The 15,521-nt window shown below is 35.1% G+C and overlaps 1 protein-coding gene across 2 annotated transcripts in view; it reads left to right on the top strand.

The window, feature by feature from the left end:
* Positions 1 to 15,521, top strand: part of Hmbox1 (homeobox containing 1) — a 157,353-nt gene that overhangs the window by 71,988 nt on the left and 69,844 nt on the right. For both annotated transcript variants that reach the window (XM_026398848.2, XM_026398845.2), the window contains exons 3-4: positions 67 to 543; positions 8,265 to 8,350. In XM_026398848.2, coding sequence (XP_026254633.1) covers positions 67 to 543; positions 8,265 to 8,350 — 563 coding nt within the window. The remainder of the gene's footprint in view (positions 1 to 66; positions 544 to 8,264; positions 8,351 to 15,521) is intronic.

Raw genomic sequence — 15,521 nt, 5'->3', positions numbered from 1 at the left:
TGATGTGTTGTTTGGTAGATATTGTCAATTTAAAAAAAAACTTATTTATTTATTTTTATTTTTTAGTTTGCTGGAAACCATGTCTCACTATACAGATGAACCCAGATTTACCATAGAACAGATAGATCTGCTTCAGCGCCTTCGGCGTACTGGAATGACTAAACATGAAATTCTCCATGCCTTGGAGACTTTGGACCGTCTTGATCAAGAGCATAGTGACAAGTTTGGAAGAAGGTCCAGTTATGGAGGAAGTTCATATGGGAACAGTACCAACAATGTTCCAGCATCTTCCTCTACAGCTACAGCCTCTACACAGACCCAGCATTCGGGAATGTCCCCATCACCTAGCAACAGTTACGATACCTCCCCACAGCCTTGTACTACCAATCAAAATGGGAGGGAGAATAATGAGCGATTGTCTACATCCAATGGGAAGATGTCACCAACTCGCTATCATGCAAACAGCATGGGTCAGAGGTCATATAGTTTTGAAGCCTCAGAAGAGGACCTAGATGTAGATGATAAAGTGGAAGAATTAATGAGGTTAGTTACTTTGCTTATTAAGACTCCAAGAATGTCTGTGTTCTTAGATTATTTTTTAAGTAATAACTGTATTTCAGTTACTTAACTATAATAACTGATATTTTTCACTCCTTTCTTTGGATATGAAAGAAACTGTATTCAAATATTATGATTTTCACTTCTCTCCTTTAGCAGTACCCCTCCCTTTTTTTTTTTTTTTTTTTTGCTAGTTGATGAACCTTTTTCATTCTTTCTGTTTATCAAAGGTTAGTTTTCTCTTTGTGGCTCTAACAGCTAATTTCTGTCTAACAAAAGTTAGTTTAATCCTTTACTGTATTGTAAGTGCTTTTTCTGAGGAATAAGATAATTTTATTTGATACTGAATATGTACACTCTTCATTTTTTCCTCTAACATTCGAAGCCACAAAATAATTTAAGCATCTGTTTGACAAGAAGTAATTTTTAGTGGAACTACCATGCACTCATAAAAAGATAACAAAAAAACACATAATTTTTAGGAAGATTGGCACTATTTTTGCCTGAAAGAACCTTAAGTTCTAATTTTAGCAACAGATGCATGCACACGCAAACACACACACACACACACACACATACACACAATTACAAGTTAAGTATGAACACTGAGAATTTTAAACTTCGAGATGCCCACCTTGAACAGAGGTAATAAAGAAAGGTGTCACACGAGACACTGGGTCATTTTGAGGATGGCACTGTGTATTTTCCATTGCTATCTGTGGCCTTAGCCTAGAATTTTCCTTAGCACATGTTAAGTGCCTTATATGATTGAATGAATTTGACCTCAACCTTAAAGGATAGCCACTGTTTTAAAAGATGAAAACTTTATTTAAAAAATAAATAAAACCATATTTAATGTTAAGGGATTAATATGATACCAGAAAAGATAAGATATATCTTTAGTCTGATAATGATTATAGATGCAGAAGCTTATTTCTTGCTTTTATAATTATGTCAAAATGAATCCTACTGTTACATGTAACTAAAAAGAACCAATAAAAAGAAAAAAAGAACTCCAGATGCAGTCTACCACTAAGCCACATCCCCAACCCTAGCTGCTGCTTTCGAATGTAATACATGAATTGTTAAGATTACAAAGGAGAATTGTTTGGGCATATATAGTAAGATGAACTTTTGAAATATAATAAGATGAACTTTTAATTTTCCTGAGTAGAGAAGATGTCAACAATAAAATTAATTTTTTAGGTTTTAGTCTGTTTTTGTTGTTGCTGTTACTTATTTTTTATAAGCTTTCAATATAACAGTTAATTCCCAAATATGTATTATAGTAACAAGAAATATGGGCCACTGTCTTAAAAAGGAAATACTGTAAAAGATGGGACAGTCTAATAAAGATCTAAAACCTTGACTTTTAACTCATAGTTTGACATAATACTTCATTTCAACTTCTTTATATCACAAATAAACAAAACCTGTTAAAAACAACTGGAATTTATAGTTAAATCGCACATTACACGTGTTTGAGTTCCATCATTAAATATTATACATTATAATTGGTATTTAACTTGCATACTGTCACTTGTTGCATAATTAGAATACTCTCTTGCTTGAGTGAGATACTATCTTTCCTTTTTTTCTGCTTCCTTCCTAGAACTGCTTTTTTGGTGTCCTTTACTCATATAGGGGGTCTCCTTGGATCTCCTGGCATCCTCTGGACCTCTGCCATTCTCCCTTCCTCCAGTGTGGGTCCCTGCTTCTTTGCTCAAGTTTATAGAAGATAATCATAAAAATTAAATAATTTACCCAAAAAACCTTAGATATTATGTAACAGAGCCTGAATTATAACTCCATGTTTTTATTATCAATATTTTGCTGGTATATGTTGCTACTGTAAATAGATTTTATAGATTTTAATAAGACTTTAGGAAAAGTAGTTTATATAACTGGAGACACAGCCTTACTGGGCTTGCCATTCCCCTTCCCAACATGATATTTATCACTTCAGATCAATCACTTATTTACCAGATGAATTTTTATTGCTGGAATGTTAGAAATTTTTTTGAACAATATATCTTTGAGTATTCCTTGTCTGCCTAGGTACGTACTGCCCTTGCTGATCACTCAGCACTGGTGACATTACAAATGCCTTCCTGCCTTCATTTTTATGTATAAAATCCACCTTTCGCTGGTTCACATTGAGAAAACTCTAGGCTAGATGCATTTTCCAAATCTCATAATCCACTGAGTCTATACTGGATTATAATTTCAAGGTACACAGTGGAGATAGAATGGCATCAAGTTATAATTGTATACCTGAACAACTTGTTAAGAAAGGGTCAGAAAGAAAAAAAAAATGGCTACTTTTCCCATTTTTTTAATTAGGGTAGGGAATAAAAAGGCAAACTAGCATGTGAATTTTAATTAACTGGTGAATATGACATTTTAGGAAAGACTTTAAAACCAAGAATGATAGCTCATTTCACATTTAATGTCTTTTTAAAAGTATATCTATTAGTATATGAATATACATAGGAGTGTGTGTCTACATCTGCTAATAGTATGCATCTACTAATGTTTATTTGCTAATTATATATGCATCATGAAATAACAATTTAAATAGGCTCATCAGAATTAATGAATAATGGCACATGTTAAGGATGTTATTCTTAGCACCCATGTACTAAATCTTATGAGTGTGTTAGTATTTTATAGAAAATATGAGACTCTCTTAAAAGTTGATTGCCTGTAGGATTGAGCATCCTTAATTAATAAAACTGAAATCTGAAATGCTTGAAAATTAAAAACTTTCTGAGCCACTAATATAATATAGGTAGAAAGTTTCACAACATTATTAATGCACACAGTTATTTTAAAATATTACATAAAATTGCAGACTATGTGCATGAGGTATACATGAAACATAAATGAATTTTCTGGTTACACTTTGGTCCTATCCCCAAGATATCTCATTTCCTATGTATATGCAAATATTTCAGAATCTAAAAACACCAAAAATCTAAAAAGTTTCTGTTGCCATGCATTCAGGATAAGGGATTCTCAGTCTATATTTACTTGTGTAGGTAAGATATTATATGTTTTATAGGTAATAAGATGAAATGGTCATGAAATACAATTAACATGTTGGTTATTCACATATTATAGCTTTTCTTTTAGTGTATTTTTTGTTTTGTTTTTGTTGTTTATTTGTTTGTGTTTTTTATTTTCAGTACTGGGAATTGAACCCCCCAGGGATGCTTTACCACTTACCACTGCGCTACATGTACCCCATCCTTTTAAAAAAAATTTCTGGGAAAAGGTCTTGCTAAGTTTCTAAGGCTGGTCTTAAACTTGTAGTTCTTCTGCCTTATCTTCATGAGTCACTGGGATTACAGTTATGTGCCTCCACACCTGGTTTGTGTTATTTTAAGTTTTAATGTTATGCTTCGTATGTCTTCATGGGTGGAAATTTATATAAGTTTTAATTCAAATGTGAAGGACATTAGTATGCAAGTGTGAAATAGACGGTCTTAGTACTCTGCTTCATCTATGGGTATCTATGATATAGATAAATATTTTTAAGAAATCTAAAGAATGCTCAATCTATGTTAACAGAATATGAAAGGCCTTAAAGTACACCATTTTAAAATGTGTCATCTTTAATATGTTTTGTTCCAGAAAATGAAGCAATGTCATTTGAAGCAACCATAAATAACTCTTTTTCATCCTGATTTGGGGAACTTAAACATACCTGAGAATAAGAATAGATCAGGTTTCCCATTTTACAGCCTTTTACAAACACACCCCCCCTCGGTTGTAGATAGACAAAATACCTTTATTTTGTTTATATATTTTTATGTGGTGCTGAGGATCAAACTCTGTCTCTCACCTACCAGTGAACTACAACCTCAGCCCTTAACTTTTTATCTCTTAACTACAGATTTGTTCACTCATTTCATGAATTAAGTTTTATGTTATGTAAACCTCATGATGAATGAGACACAATCTTTGTGCTAAGGGATTTTACAGGGTAGTAGGAGAGATAAGATTAGAAACAACTATAATATAGGATAACATGTAATATATTAGCATGTGAGTAGTATAATTGAATTGTTAAGTTTAGCCATTACAAAGAAATCTTTTTCTTAGCTTGAGGATGAGGGAGAACTTCTCTAAACAATTGACATTTAAATTGTGTCTTTTAAAAAATGGTGATTTGATAAAGATGTATTGCTGTGAATTCCTTCAGATAGCAGGTTAACATGGAAACTTTAGCAAGTTATAAAAATAAAGACATGTCTGTAACTCCAGTGGCTTGGAAGGCTAAGGCAGAAGGATTGCAAGTTTAAAGCTAGCCTCAGCAATTTAGTGAGGGATTAAGCAATTTAGCGAAAACCTGTCTCAAAATATAAAGATATAAAGGGCTGGGGATGTGGCTCATTGGTTAAGTGCCCCTGGGTACCAAAAAATAAACAAATACACACACACATACATACATACATGCACACATGCAGTAGAGGGTGGAAAGGGAGAAATTTCATCCTTATGTGGAACTCACCCAGATGAATCTAACATAACAGTGATTTGAAGAAAATAGTCATGGTGATGACCTGAATTTCAAGTGGTTAGAAGCAAATCAAGCAGTAGCTTATCTTGGAAGTAAGCTGTCAAATCAAAGATCAGCCTACTCTTCACTTTAGTTCACTAAGACTTTAAGAGTTTGAGATTTTATAAGAGAAAGGAAGTAGAAGGGATTCGTTCTCTTTAGAGAATATGTCAAATTTCAGATGAAGAGAGGAAGTAAGGAGTAGAAGTCAAGAGATTAGATTTGGAGTAAATGAAGTTTTCTTATTAGCAAACTGGTGATTTTCTCAGAACACAATGAGGACAAGAACAGAGGCAGGTTGTTAGAAGGCTGCAAATGAAGAGAGAATGAAGGGGATATATGAAAGTTTAAATATCAAAGCAAGTCCAGTAGAATAGAACTCTTTTAATACTTAAGAGATTTTTGGCACAGTGAAAGTTGAATAGTGTTATTATTTTGAAAATACATTTAGTAAAGCCAAATAAATAAAAGAGTTATAGAACTCTTCCCATGGTGCCTTAGAGTATCTTGTACAGATATTTACTTCAATATTTTTATGATTATAGGAGATCATTAGTTTCATCTTTTCTTAGAGTCCTGCCTGAAGTTTTACAAAATAATAGTCAATGTTTATTATAGCACTTGTATAATTTCACAATTTTTTACATTGAATATATATAAAACACATGCATGTATAAATACCTAATATTATTCAGTATTTCATTTCTTAGACAAAAATTTTCAAGCCCTTTGAAGGGTTTATTAATGTTCTTGTTTTACCTGATGATGAAACCAAGGTGTCTACATATACCTGTGTTTATTTTGTTTTGTTTTATTTGTGGGGATGGTGGGGATTGAACCCAGGGCCTTAAGCCTGGTAGTTAAACATTTCACATTTCAGTCACTGAACTAGAAGACTAGGCCACCCTGCTACTCCCCGTGTATCTTTTTTTTTTTTTTTTTAAATGCTAGAAATTGAACTCAGTGTCTTACTCAGCAAGCACTCTACCACCGTGCTATGCCCCAGCACTCCCTCCTCACCCAAACTTTAGTTTTAGGTTTTTCCTTCAAGAAAGCTGCTGTCTGGTAAAGACAGTAAAAAACTTTGTTTTGTTTTATTGGGGAAGTGTATGTGTGTGTGTTTATGTGTGTATGTGTTTTAACTCATGAATACTTTAGAAACTTGCAGAATATTGAAGAATATGGACAATGAGATGTCTGTGAATTGCTGTTTTGTGACTTTGGGGATTTCTTCATTCTTGAATAATTCACAAACTGGATATTCCCTATTGGAATAATTCAGTGTCATCTGTTCTGTATGATTTAGTGTCTGCTCTAGGTGAATTTGATTTAAAATAAACATTTAAATTTTTAATTTAACTCAGTTGTCAAGAAAATACTATTAACTCATTTTTCCCATAAAAGCAATTTTTTTTTCATTTAACCTGAATAACTATTCTCCTAAATTTGGTTTTGTTTTCATAGAAGAAAATTTTTAAAACTAATTTTTTGTTATTTCAGACACTATATGTTTGGTTGTTTTATATACATAAGTCAATTGGAATACATAGTGCAAAAGTTATCCCTTGCTCAACTAATTATATACACACAAGCATTTGGGGAAGAACCTAGCCAGTATCTGCATCAGAATCAAAATCACTATGAGAAATTTTAAATACTGTTATTAGGCAGCTGATTATTTTCTTCCTTTAGGAATCTTTGGTTAGGATTTCTAGCCAATAGATTAAAAATATCACCACTGATTATTTTCGCATAAGAAATTTTCTTGAGTTTCTCCAAATAATCTACAGGAAGATTCAAACCCCTTTAAAGAGTTTGTGATTCATACAGGAAACAACGTGTAAACATTGTGTGATAGATACCCTTTAACTCAGATCAAAGGTCAGCAAAGTTTAGAATCAGTTATTGTTATCATTTAGACTTGTGGCCAAAAGACAAAATTTAGGCTATAGTGTGGATACTTATATACAAGAGAAGAAGAATATGGCCAGAAATATTTATTGATAAATATCAATATATAATAATAAGTGAATACAATTTTAAAACTGCAGGATCACTAATAGGAAGAATGAAATGAGGGAAGGAGATAATATTTTGCTCAAAATAATTGCAAATGTTCATCTGAGAAAATAACTCTTAGGTCATAGGTTATGTAAGAACAAATGGCAGACCAGATTCAGCTTATGGGCCGTAATTTGCTGACTCCTTTATTAGATAATAACTTACCACTATCTGTGTTACTTTGAGCTTGAACAAAAATCAGGCCTGTACTTTTGTAATCTTATGGAAGATAAGGCATTCAAAGAGAAATTGGTCAGTTCTAAGGGTTACATATGCTTGTATTTAGGTATTCTGTTTGTTCTAGTGGAGAAACAGAAGTCTTGCCTTTCCTTGTCTTTCTTATAAAAGTCTGGTCTTTTGAGAATTTGTTGAATTTTTAAGGAAATAAAAATTTGTAATAGGCATTTTAATAAAGGAAAAAATAGGTCTAGAATATATACTCCTACGAACAAAGTGTAGTTTTTATTAATACGTACTTTTTCGGCAGTAAAGTTTAATATTCCACCTATCCCATTAATTTTTTTATACAACAAAAACAAGGGAAAGCCTTTCTTAAAATGGCTGGTATTTTCACCTGTGAGAAAGATAACAGTTTCTTCCTTAATCATTTTAAAGATTTTTAAGAGAACACTGTGCGCACAGTTGCTTAATTAATATACAGACTCGTAGTCTATTCACGACTAATTTTTCCTGTTGCTTTTCATTTTTCTGGAATTTCTGTGTAAGATATATTCACTTACCAGTAAAAAAAACTTCATAAATACTATGTGACAGCCCTGTTTCTAATGTGAGTTATATACAGCATGCATGAGATGAAACATATCTGATATTAGACTGATGTTTCCAGTGGCATTCAGTAAAGTGTCTGTCTGATGTTGTGATGTTTAAGCACTCAAATATTTGGTGTTCTTGGTTTGTTGTAATTTCATATTTTCACACAAGTTTGGTCTGTTTACCTTTTTTATTTTTGTGTCCTTTCTTTCTGTGTTCTCCCCTCCTCTCTGCTTCACCTTTCTTTTAGCAAAGTTGAGGATTTCTACCTTCAACATACATTGTTGGTCTTGTCTTCTGTTTTTGTTAGGAGGGACAGCAGTGTGATAAAAGAGGAAATCAAAGCCTTTCTTGCCAATCGGAGGATTTCCCAAGCAGTTGTTGCACAGGTAACAGGTAAGAGCTGAAGAGCCCTTTATTCTGAAATTATGTCTTGTCTCTGCCTTCTGTGCAGATGTTATTTGCATTTCTGCATTGCAGTGCAGATTTGTCAACTTAGGCATAATAATGTATGCCTATGATTTAAAACCTTTGTCTCTGTTATCACAGAACTTCTCCAGTGATTCTTTTTTTTTTCACATGTGCTAGTAAGTTTTATAGCATTTGTAATAAGCAAAAAATTCGCTATGTTATGGCTAAAAATAGGTTTCTCTAGTTTTAATTGTAACAGAGCTTATGACACATGCACATCCAAATGCTAGCTCCATTTATATTTATAAAAGCTTTGGAGTCCTCCAAATTGAGTTCCTTATTGTACCAGTTAAAGAGTGATTTGTGAGGGCAAAGAAGCTATGGGGATTTTGTAACCACTTTTCTGTGTGTGAAAGCTTTCCTCAAACCATTATTGAGAAGATGTGTTACCATTGTCTTCTCTTTGTTATTTATATCCCATCCCATTCTCCACCCTCACCCAAAACCCATCTTTAATATGTGGTGTATATGTGTCATTCTCTATTCAGATTGCATTTTTTATAAAGTTCTTAAATTTGGTCTTAGCATGTCTTTGTTGGTATGTGGTCTTTTTCTTGCATTTCAGTGATTTATAAGAATCTAAATTATTGGAGGAACCAAAAACTCTTTCAGCTACATTTTGTAGTTTCAGTGTTGTATGTTTGACATTAGTAAACTTAAAATTGATTTACCCTCTTTTTTTTTTAACACAACACCAGGAACCTATGTGACTTTAGACTTTTCATTCTCTGTGCCACAATTTTCTTTATGAAATTCTGTGTTTCTATAATGAAAAACCTGGATCTGATCTTCAGTGGTATCTTTCAATTTTAAGATAGTCTTTCTCTTCTGAGACATTGATATGTATTGAAACTAATTTACTTAGAAGGCTGTTACTGAGTATTAATTTGGTTAAAAACAAAATTTAAGATTTAGGATTTTTAACTTTCATTTCAAATATCAAATATCGAAGTTCAGCTAGATGTGGGAGTAATATATTATTATAATAGTGATATATTTTTGTAAATGACATGTCTCTCTTCTTGGTGAGAGTTTTAAGACATGCCCTTCCATATAGAAGTTGTGGAGGGGGGCAGGTACTAGGGACTTAATCCAGGGTACTCTATCCCTGAGTTATACCCCTAGCCCTTTTATATTGTTCTTTTAAGACAGGGTATCCCTAAGTTGTAGAGGCTGGCCTTGAGCTAGGATTCTCTTGCCTCGGCCTCCCAATTGGCTGAGACTATAGACATGAGCTACTACTCCTAGCCCATTTAGAAGTCTTAAACCCAAGGAGGGGTGTGAATTTAATTATTATCTTTAGGTGTTTATCAATGGGTTATTTTAAATTCTTAATCTTTATCTTCAAGCACTGAGTCATGGTGCTTACTACAGTATAGTATAAGGGCAAGTTACACAGATTTTATTGAAACTCACTGATGTGACAGGCTATGAATAGATGGAATTTTGTCCTTTTGCACTTTTAATTCAGCCTTCATGACTGGAAGCAATAGTATATTCTAGTTTATAATACTTTAAAAAAAGACAAAATTGTAGTACATCATTACAAAGTTGATATTGTTCAGGTAGAAATATTTCTGAATGTGTTATATACACTGAACCTTTAATCATCTTGGGCTTTTATAATAGTGGCTTTGAAACCCATCCAACATTGATGCAAATCATAGTAAGATTCCTTTAGAAAGTGTTTCTCAGGCACATCTAAAAGCACTAGATATACCATAATGGGCTAAACATGGTACATCAAATATTGCCATTTTGGATAAGAAACTGAAAGATGTCTTCATATCTTGCTTCTCAAAATATAGACCATGAAACCGCTGTGTTGAGATCACCTGGGAGTTTCTTAGAAATGTAAAAATACATAAGTACCACTTTAAACCTACTGAGAACAATTTAACCACATCTCCAAGTAATTTAGGTTTGAGAAATAATATTCTAGTGTAAAGGTCCGGTGAACGTTGGAGGAAGAGACCACCAAGAGACTGGCTCATGCAATCAGCAAAAGGGGATTTGTTGAGAATCCAGCATGCTGGGGCTCCGTGCTCACTCAAGAAGGGAGAGCAGCCCAGAGCCCAGAGTAGAGGTTAAGAAGTGCTTAAGTACACTTTTTGGGTAGGGCGGGGGCTTTGCATACACCAGTACAAATCATCATGAGACGCGGGAAAATTGAACAACAACTCTCATAGATGATTAGCACATTCATTGGCGGGAACAGGTCGGGCTGGAGTGATAGGTCATTCCTAAGGAGGGGATACATTCAAACTGATTGGTTCAGGCCCTGAATGCCTACTTGCCAAACTGACAGGGTCCTAGGTTATTAAACAACTAAGTGGTCAGTACCGGGCATTGTCCTAACTGCCTCAGGAATTTCAGGTTCTGTGTGCAGTTCAGAAACTTTACAATACCTAGTCCTTTACATTTTAACTCAGGCTTTGCAGCTTAGAAACTTTACCCTTTCACTAGGAGACTAGTAAACATTCCTGACATTAACTTCAGTGGGTTGACATTGTTTAACATTACATCATTCAGTAGTATGCCAGCTCTTGTTTTTGAAAGCAAGAGTTAAAATACATATTTAGACAGTTATCATCTGTTACATAGCACATGGACCTTCCTTTTGCTCCCATAATTGTGGAACTCTGTAGTGTTAAAAAGTCTTCCCTCATTTCAGCATCACCCCAACTTGTTCTTCCTTTTCATTTCTACTCCAAAAACTTCGGTTGGGATCATCCTTCCTCAGGCACATATCTTTAGTGATTCTCCACTAAGAGTCTAAAAAAAATTCCATGTAATACAACTCTAGCTTCCTTTCCTTCATCTTCTATTCAGCATACCCTCTAACCATATTCAGCAAAACTCCTGTAGTTTCCAGAACTCTGCTCAGGTGTATGCTTTTACATTCTTGGTTGTTACCTAGGAGGCCTTTTACCTCCTCATCACATCCTTATCAATCTCCATTTTTCAAGATTATCTCAGCTGTTATCTTCTTGTTGTTATCATGTATTCTGAATTTCCCTGCCCTAAGTGTTAGTGCTCATTTTAGTTACCATTTTAGAGGAGTGGTCTTCAAAGGCAGTGACCTTTTCCTACACATGCCCAGAAGCTAGCATTGAACAGGCATTCTGAACATTTCCTGTTTACCTAGCTACCTTGTAGAGCTACTTTGTGATATAAAGGGATTGTTGATGATGTTAACACAAACTAAACGTGAAAAATAGTCCATTGTGACCTTTCCAAGAATAATTATTTATTTGCTTAACATGAGTTTTTGCCCATAAGAAAATTACTTTCTTTTTTTTTTTTTAAATCTACAGAGGATCTTTGAGGAACATTGGTAACCAGACTGGCATATTTTTTTCTTTTGGCCAATTTATTTTAATTCTTTTGTTTCTACTATATTATTTATTATGTTACCTTTTTACCCAGCCTGTCAAGCCATCAAGCTAACAAACAAGGACAGAGCCGCTCTCTGAAGAGTATAGAAAGTTAGTAAGAGTCTGAATAAAGGCTGACCCTCATAATTGACATACCTAGAATAGAGAGAGCCTGGGAAATGAATCCTCAGCATCCATTGCTTACTCCCTAGAATGCCTGAACAGTGTGTAGACACAGTTTTCTGTCTTTAAACAAATTAGTCAAGTTTATCTGAAAAGAACATCTACCCAATGAAATCTATCCCCAAAATAAAGTTTAGAATGTGATGTTCTGGAATTTTGTCCTGTAACAGATTCTCTTAAATTAAATCATTTAAGTTCAACTCTAATATGTGAAATCAACCTTGAGATAAAAATGAGAACGAATGGTGCATAACAACAACAACAACCAAAAAAAAATGCTAAAAAATGTAGTGAGGTGCAAAATTATAACACATGTGTTGTTCCAGAAACAAGTACAGAAATTTCTTATTATAGATTTGGCAGATTTCTATAATAAGATAAACAAGAAGTTCATGGGTGGGGTCTGTATAAATAATATCCTACTGATAGGAAAAATGACAGTATAAACAGGATATAATAACAGTGCCTGCTGAATTCCCAGCATGTTATTTGTAGCTTCCTTCACAGTCACAGCTGCTCCCACTGAGGGTGGACTTCTACCTCTGTAAGAGGTCGGCCAAGATTCTAAATTCTCACTAACAATGGGGGTGGGGGAATGAGCATAACCTTCACTTTAATAATAAACACATGTGTTCTATATTCACTTTCAAGGTAAAATGTTTTCTTAGGCTGTTTAAGAATTCTGAAAACATAATATTTTAAAAAATGACCTGGGAAAAATCAGGCACACAGAATAAATGAGTGAATGGACAGAGCTTGATGTGTACTTATCACCAAAGAAATGTACTAATTGGATTCATGTCCAAAAAATAAGTACGTGGAAGAAGGGAAAAACACACTTAGCAACTCTGAATTTTAAGAAATTTATCACATTTTTTTAAAAATCATAGTACTATTATGGAAAAGCCACAAAATACCAAGGTTTTAGTTTTTCTGCCATTAAATTGCCTTGTGACTAGGAGCCTCATTTTCCATACTTAAAAGATGAGGGGTGTTTTAGTCAGCTTTTTCACTGCTATGACTAAAAGATCTGACCAGAATAATTTTAAGAGGAAATTTATTTGGAGACTTAGGATTTCAAGAGGTCTCAGTCCATAGAAAGCTGGCTCTATTCCTCAGGGCACGAGATCGGGCAGAACATCATGATAGAAGAGTACATCATGTTAGAAGAGTGTAGCAGAGGGAAAGAGCTCACATGATGATCAGAAAGCAGAGAGAGACTTCACTCACCAGATAAAAATATATACCCAAAGCCACACTCCCAGTGCCCCACCTCCTCCATTACCATTCAGTTAATCCCATCAGGGATTTGTTTACTGACTGGGTTAAGGCTCTCACAACCCAATCATTCTTCTCTGAACTTTCTTGTATTGTCTCACACATGAGTTTTGGGGGGATACCTCAATCCAAACCATAATATTTCACCTCAACCCCCAAAGCTCACATACATCTGACAATGCAAAATACATTTAGTTAATTCCCAAGAGTCCCCTAAGTCTCAACAGTTCCAAGATTGCTCAAAGTTCAAGTCCAAAGTCTTCTCTGAGGCTCAAGAGAATCTCGCATTGTGAGCTCCTGTAAAATTAAAAGCAATTTACAAATATCTAATATATAAAGGTACTTAGTAGATATTTCCATTTGTAAAAATAGCAATAGAGAAAGAAGGGATAGGACCAAAGCAAGACCAAAATCCAGCTGGGCAAACAGGTCCTGTAGTTCTTTGTTTGGAATCTGGAGCATTTGTCATGATGTCATCTCCAAAGGACTTGTGTAGCTCTGCCCCTGTGGCCTTGTTGGTTGCTTCCCAAGTGGCCTTTCTGTTGACTTGTCTCTGTTCAATTCCTGTAGCTTTCCTAGGACCACGTCTCATGTTACTGGCATTCCTTAATCTTGGGGTCTGCACTGTAGCTTCGGCTTCCTCCTCAAATCTCCACAGCTTGTCTTCTTGGGGAGTGCCCGAAGGGACTCCGAATCTGCTACACCTTGCCTGGCTTCCAAGGTCTTCCTTTGAAATCTGGGTGAAAGCCTCTATGACCCCCTAACTCCAGCATCCTGCATCCTGCAGAACCAGCACCATGTGGTTAATGCCAAGGTCTGCTGCCATGTTGAACAGTAGCCTAGCCTTCAAGGACCCTGGCTAAAGCAGCCTCTGAGTATCTGGTCTGGGTGGCTGGGCACATCGAAAATACTTCCTAGGCCCCCCTTGTGCAAGAAGGATTCCTTGCTGGTCTCTTCTAAAGAGAATTTTCACCTTTACTCCCTTGAGTTTGAGATGTGTGTCATCTTATCAGTTCCAAAGATGCCCTCAAGCCATCTTTCCTTCTTTCTTTTCTTTTTCTTTCTTTTTTTTTTTTTTTTTTGTTGTTGATGGACCTTTATTTTATTAATTTATTTATATGCAGTGCTGAGACCCATTGCCTCACACTCTAAGCAAGCTGCTACCACTGAGCCACAACTCCAGCCCCTCAAGGTATCTTTCATACATCTCTGGGCAAAGTCTTTAGCATTTCTTTAGTTGCTGTAATGTCTTTAACAATTACAACTCCCTTAGCGGCCAGTTTTACTTTTGATTTTCAAGTCCAAGTTTTTCAAATCTTTCTGCTCTACTTTCTGCTCCTGAATCTCTAAACTTGTCTGAAAAGCCTCCAACAATACCTGTATCACTTCTTGGATGCTGTGTTGCCTAGACATTTCTTCTGCCAGATTAAGAAGTCCATTGCTTTTAAAATCAGCCTCACAGAAAGTCTCAGGACACAGGCATAATGCAGATAACTTCTCAGCCAGAAGTTAACAAGAATGGCCTCTACTCCAAATTCCAAAAAATCAGTCCTCCTTTTCTGAACCCTCTCTTCACTAACCATGGTCCTGTTGGCATTCTGTTCTCCCACCAAAATTGGCCATTAATCTCTGCTTACAAGCATCTCCAGCTACAAATCTCAAAATTCTGCCAGCGAATTTTAAAAAGTTCCAAATACTTATGAGCCACATGGTCAGGTTAGTCATAGCAAGGACCCCACTTCTCGATGTCAATTTCTATATTAGCTTTTTTGCTGCTGTAACTAAAACACCCAATCAGGACAGTTGTAAAGGAGGTAAAGTTTATTAAGGGCTCCCAGTTTCAATGGTCTTAGTACATAGAAGGCCAGCTCCATTTCTTGGGGCTAGAAGTGATGCTGAATATCATATCATGGCAGAAGAGTGTGGCAGAGGAAATTGGCTCACATGATGATCAGAAAACAGACAGCAAGAGACTGCACTCACCAGATAAAAAGATATGCCCCAAAGCCACACTCCCAATGCCCCACCTCCCCCAGTTTTATCACTCAGTTAACCCCATCAGGAATTAGTTCACTGATTAGGATAAGGCTTTCACAGCCCTATTATTTCTTCTCTGAACTTTCTTGCATTGCCTCACAGATGAGTTTTTTAGGGAAACCTCACATCCAAACCTTAACAAAGGGCATTGACCAGATATTTTCTGTGTTAGTCCAGTAGAGCTAGTAGTTATAACAAAATAACAAAACTGGGTAGCATAT

Source organism: Urocitellus parryii, chromosome 14 (genome assembly GCF_045843805.1).
Source record: "Urocitellus parryii isolate mUroPar1 chromosome 14, mUroPar1.hap1, whole genome shotgun sequence".
Classification (NCBI taxonomy): Eukaryota; Metazoa; Chordata; class Mammalia; order Rodentia; family Sciuridae; genus Urocitellus; species Urocitellus parryii.
Note: the sequence above shows the minus strand (reverse complement) of the source record. Positions and strands in the feature narration are given on the sequence as shown.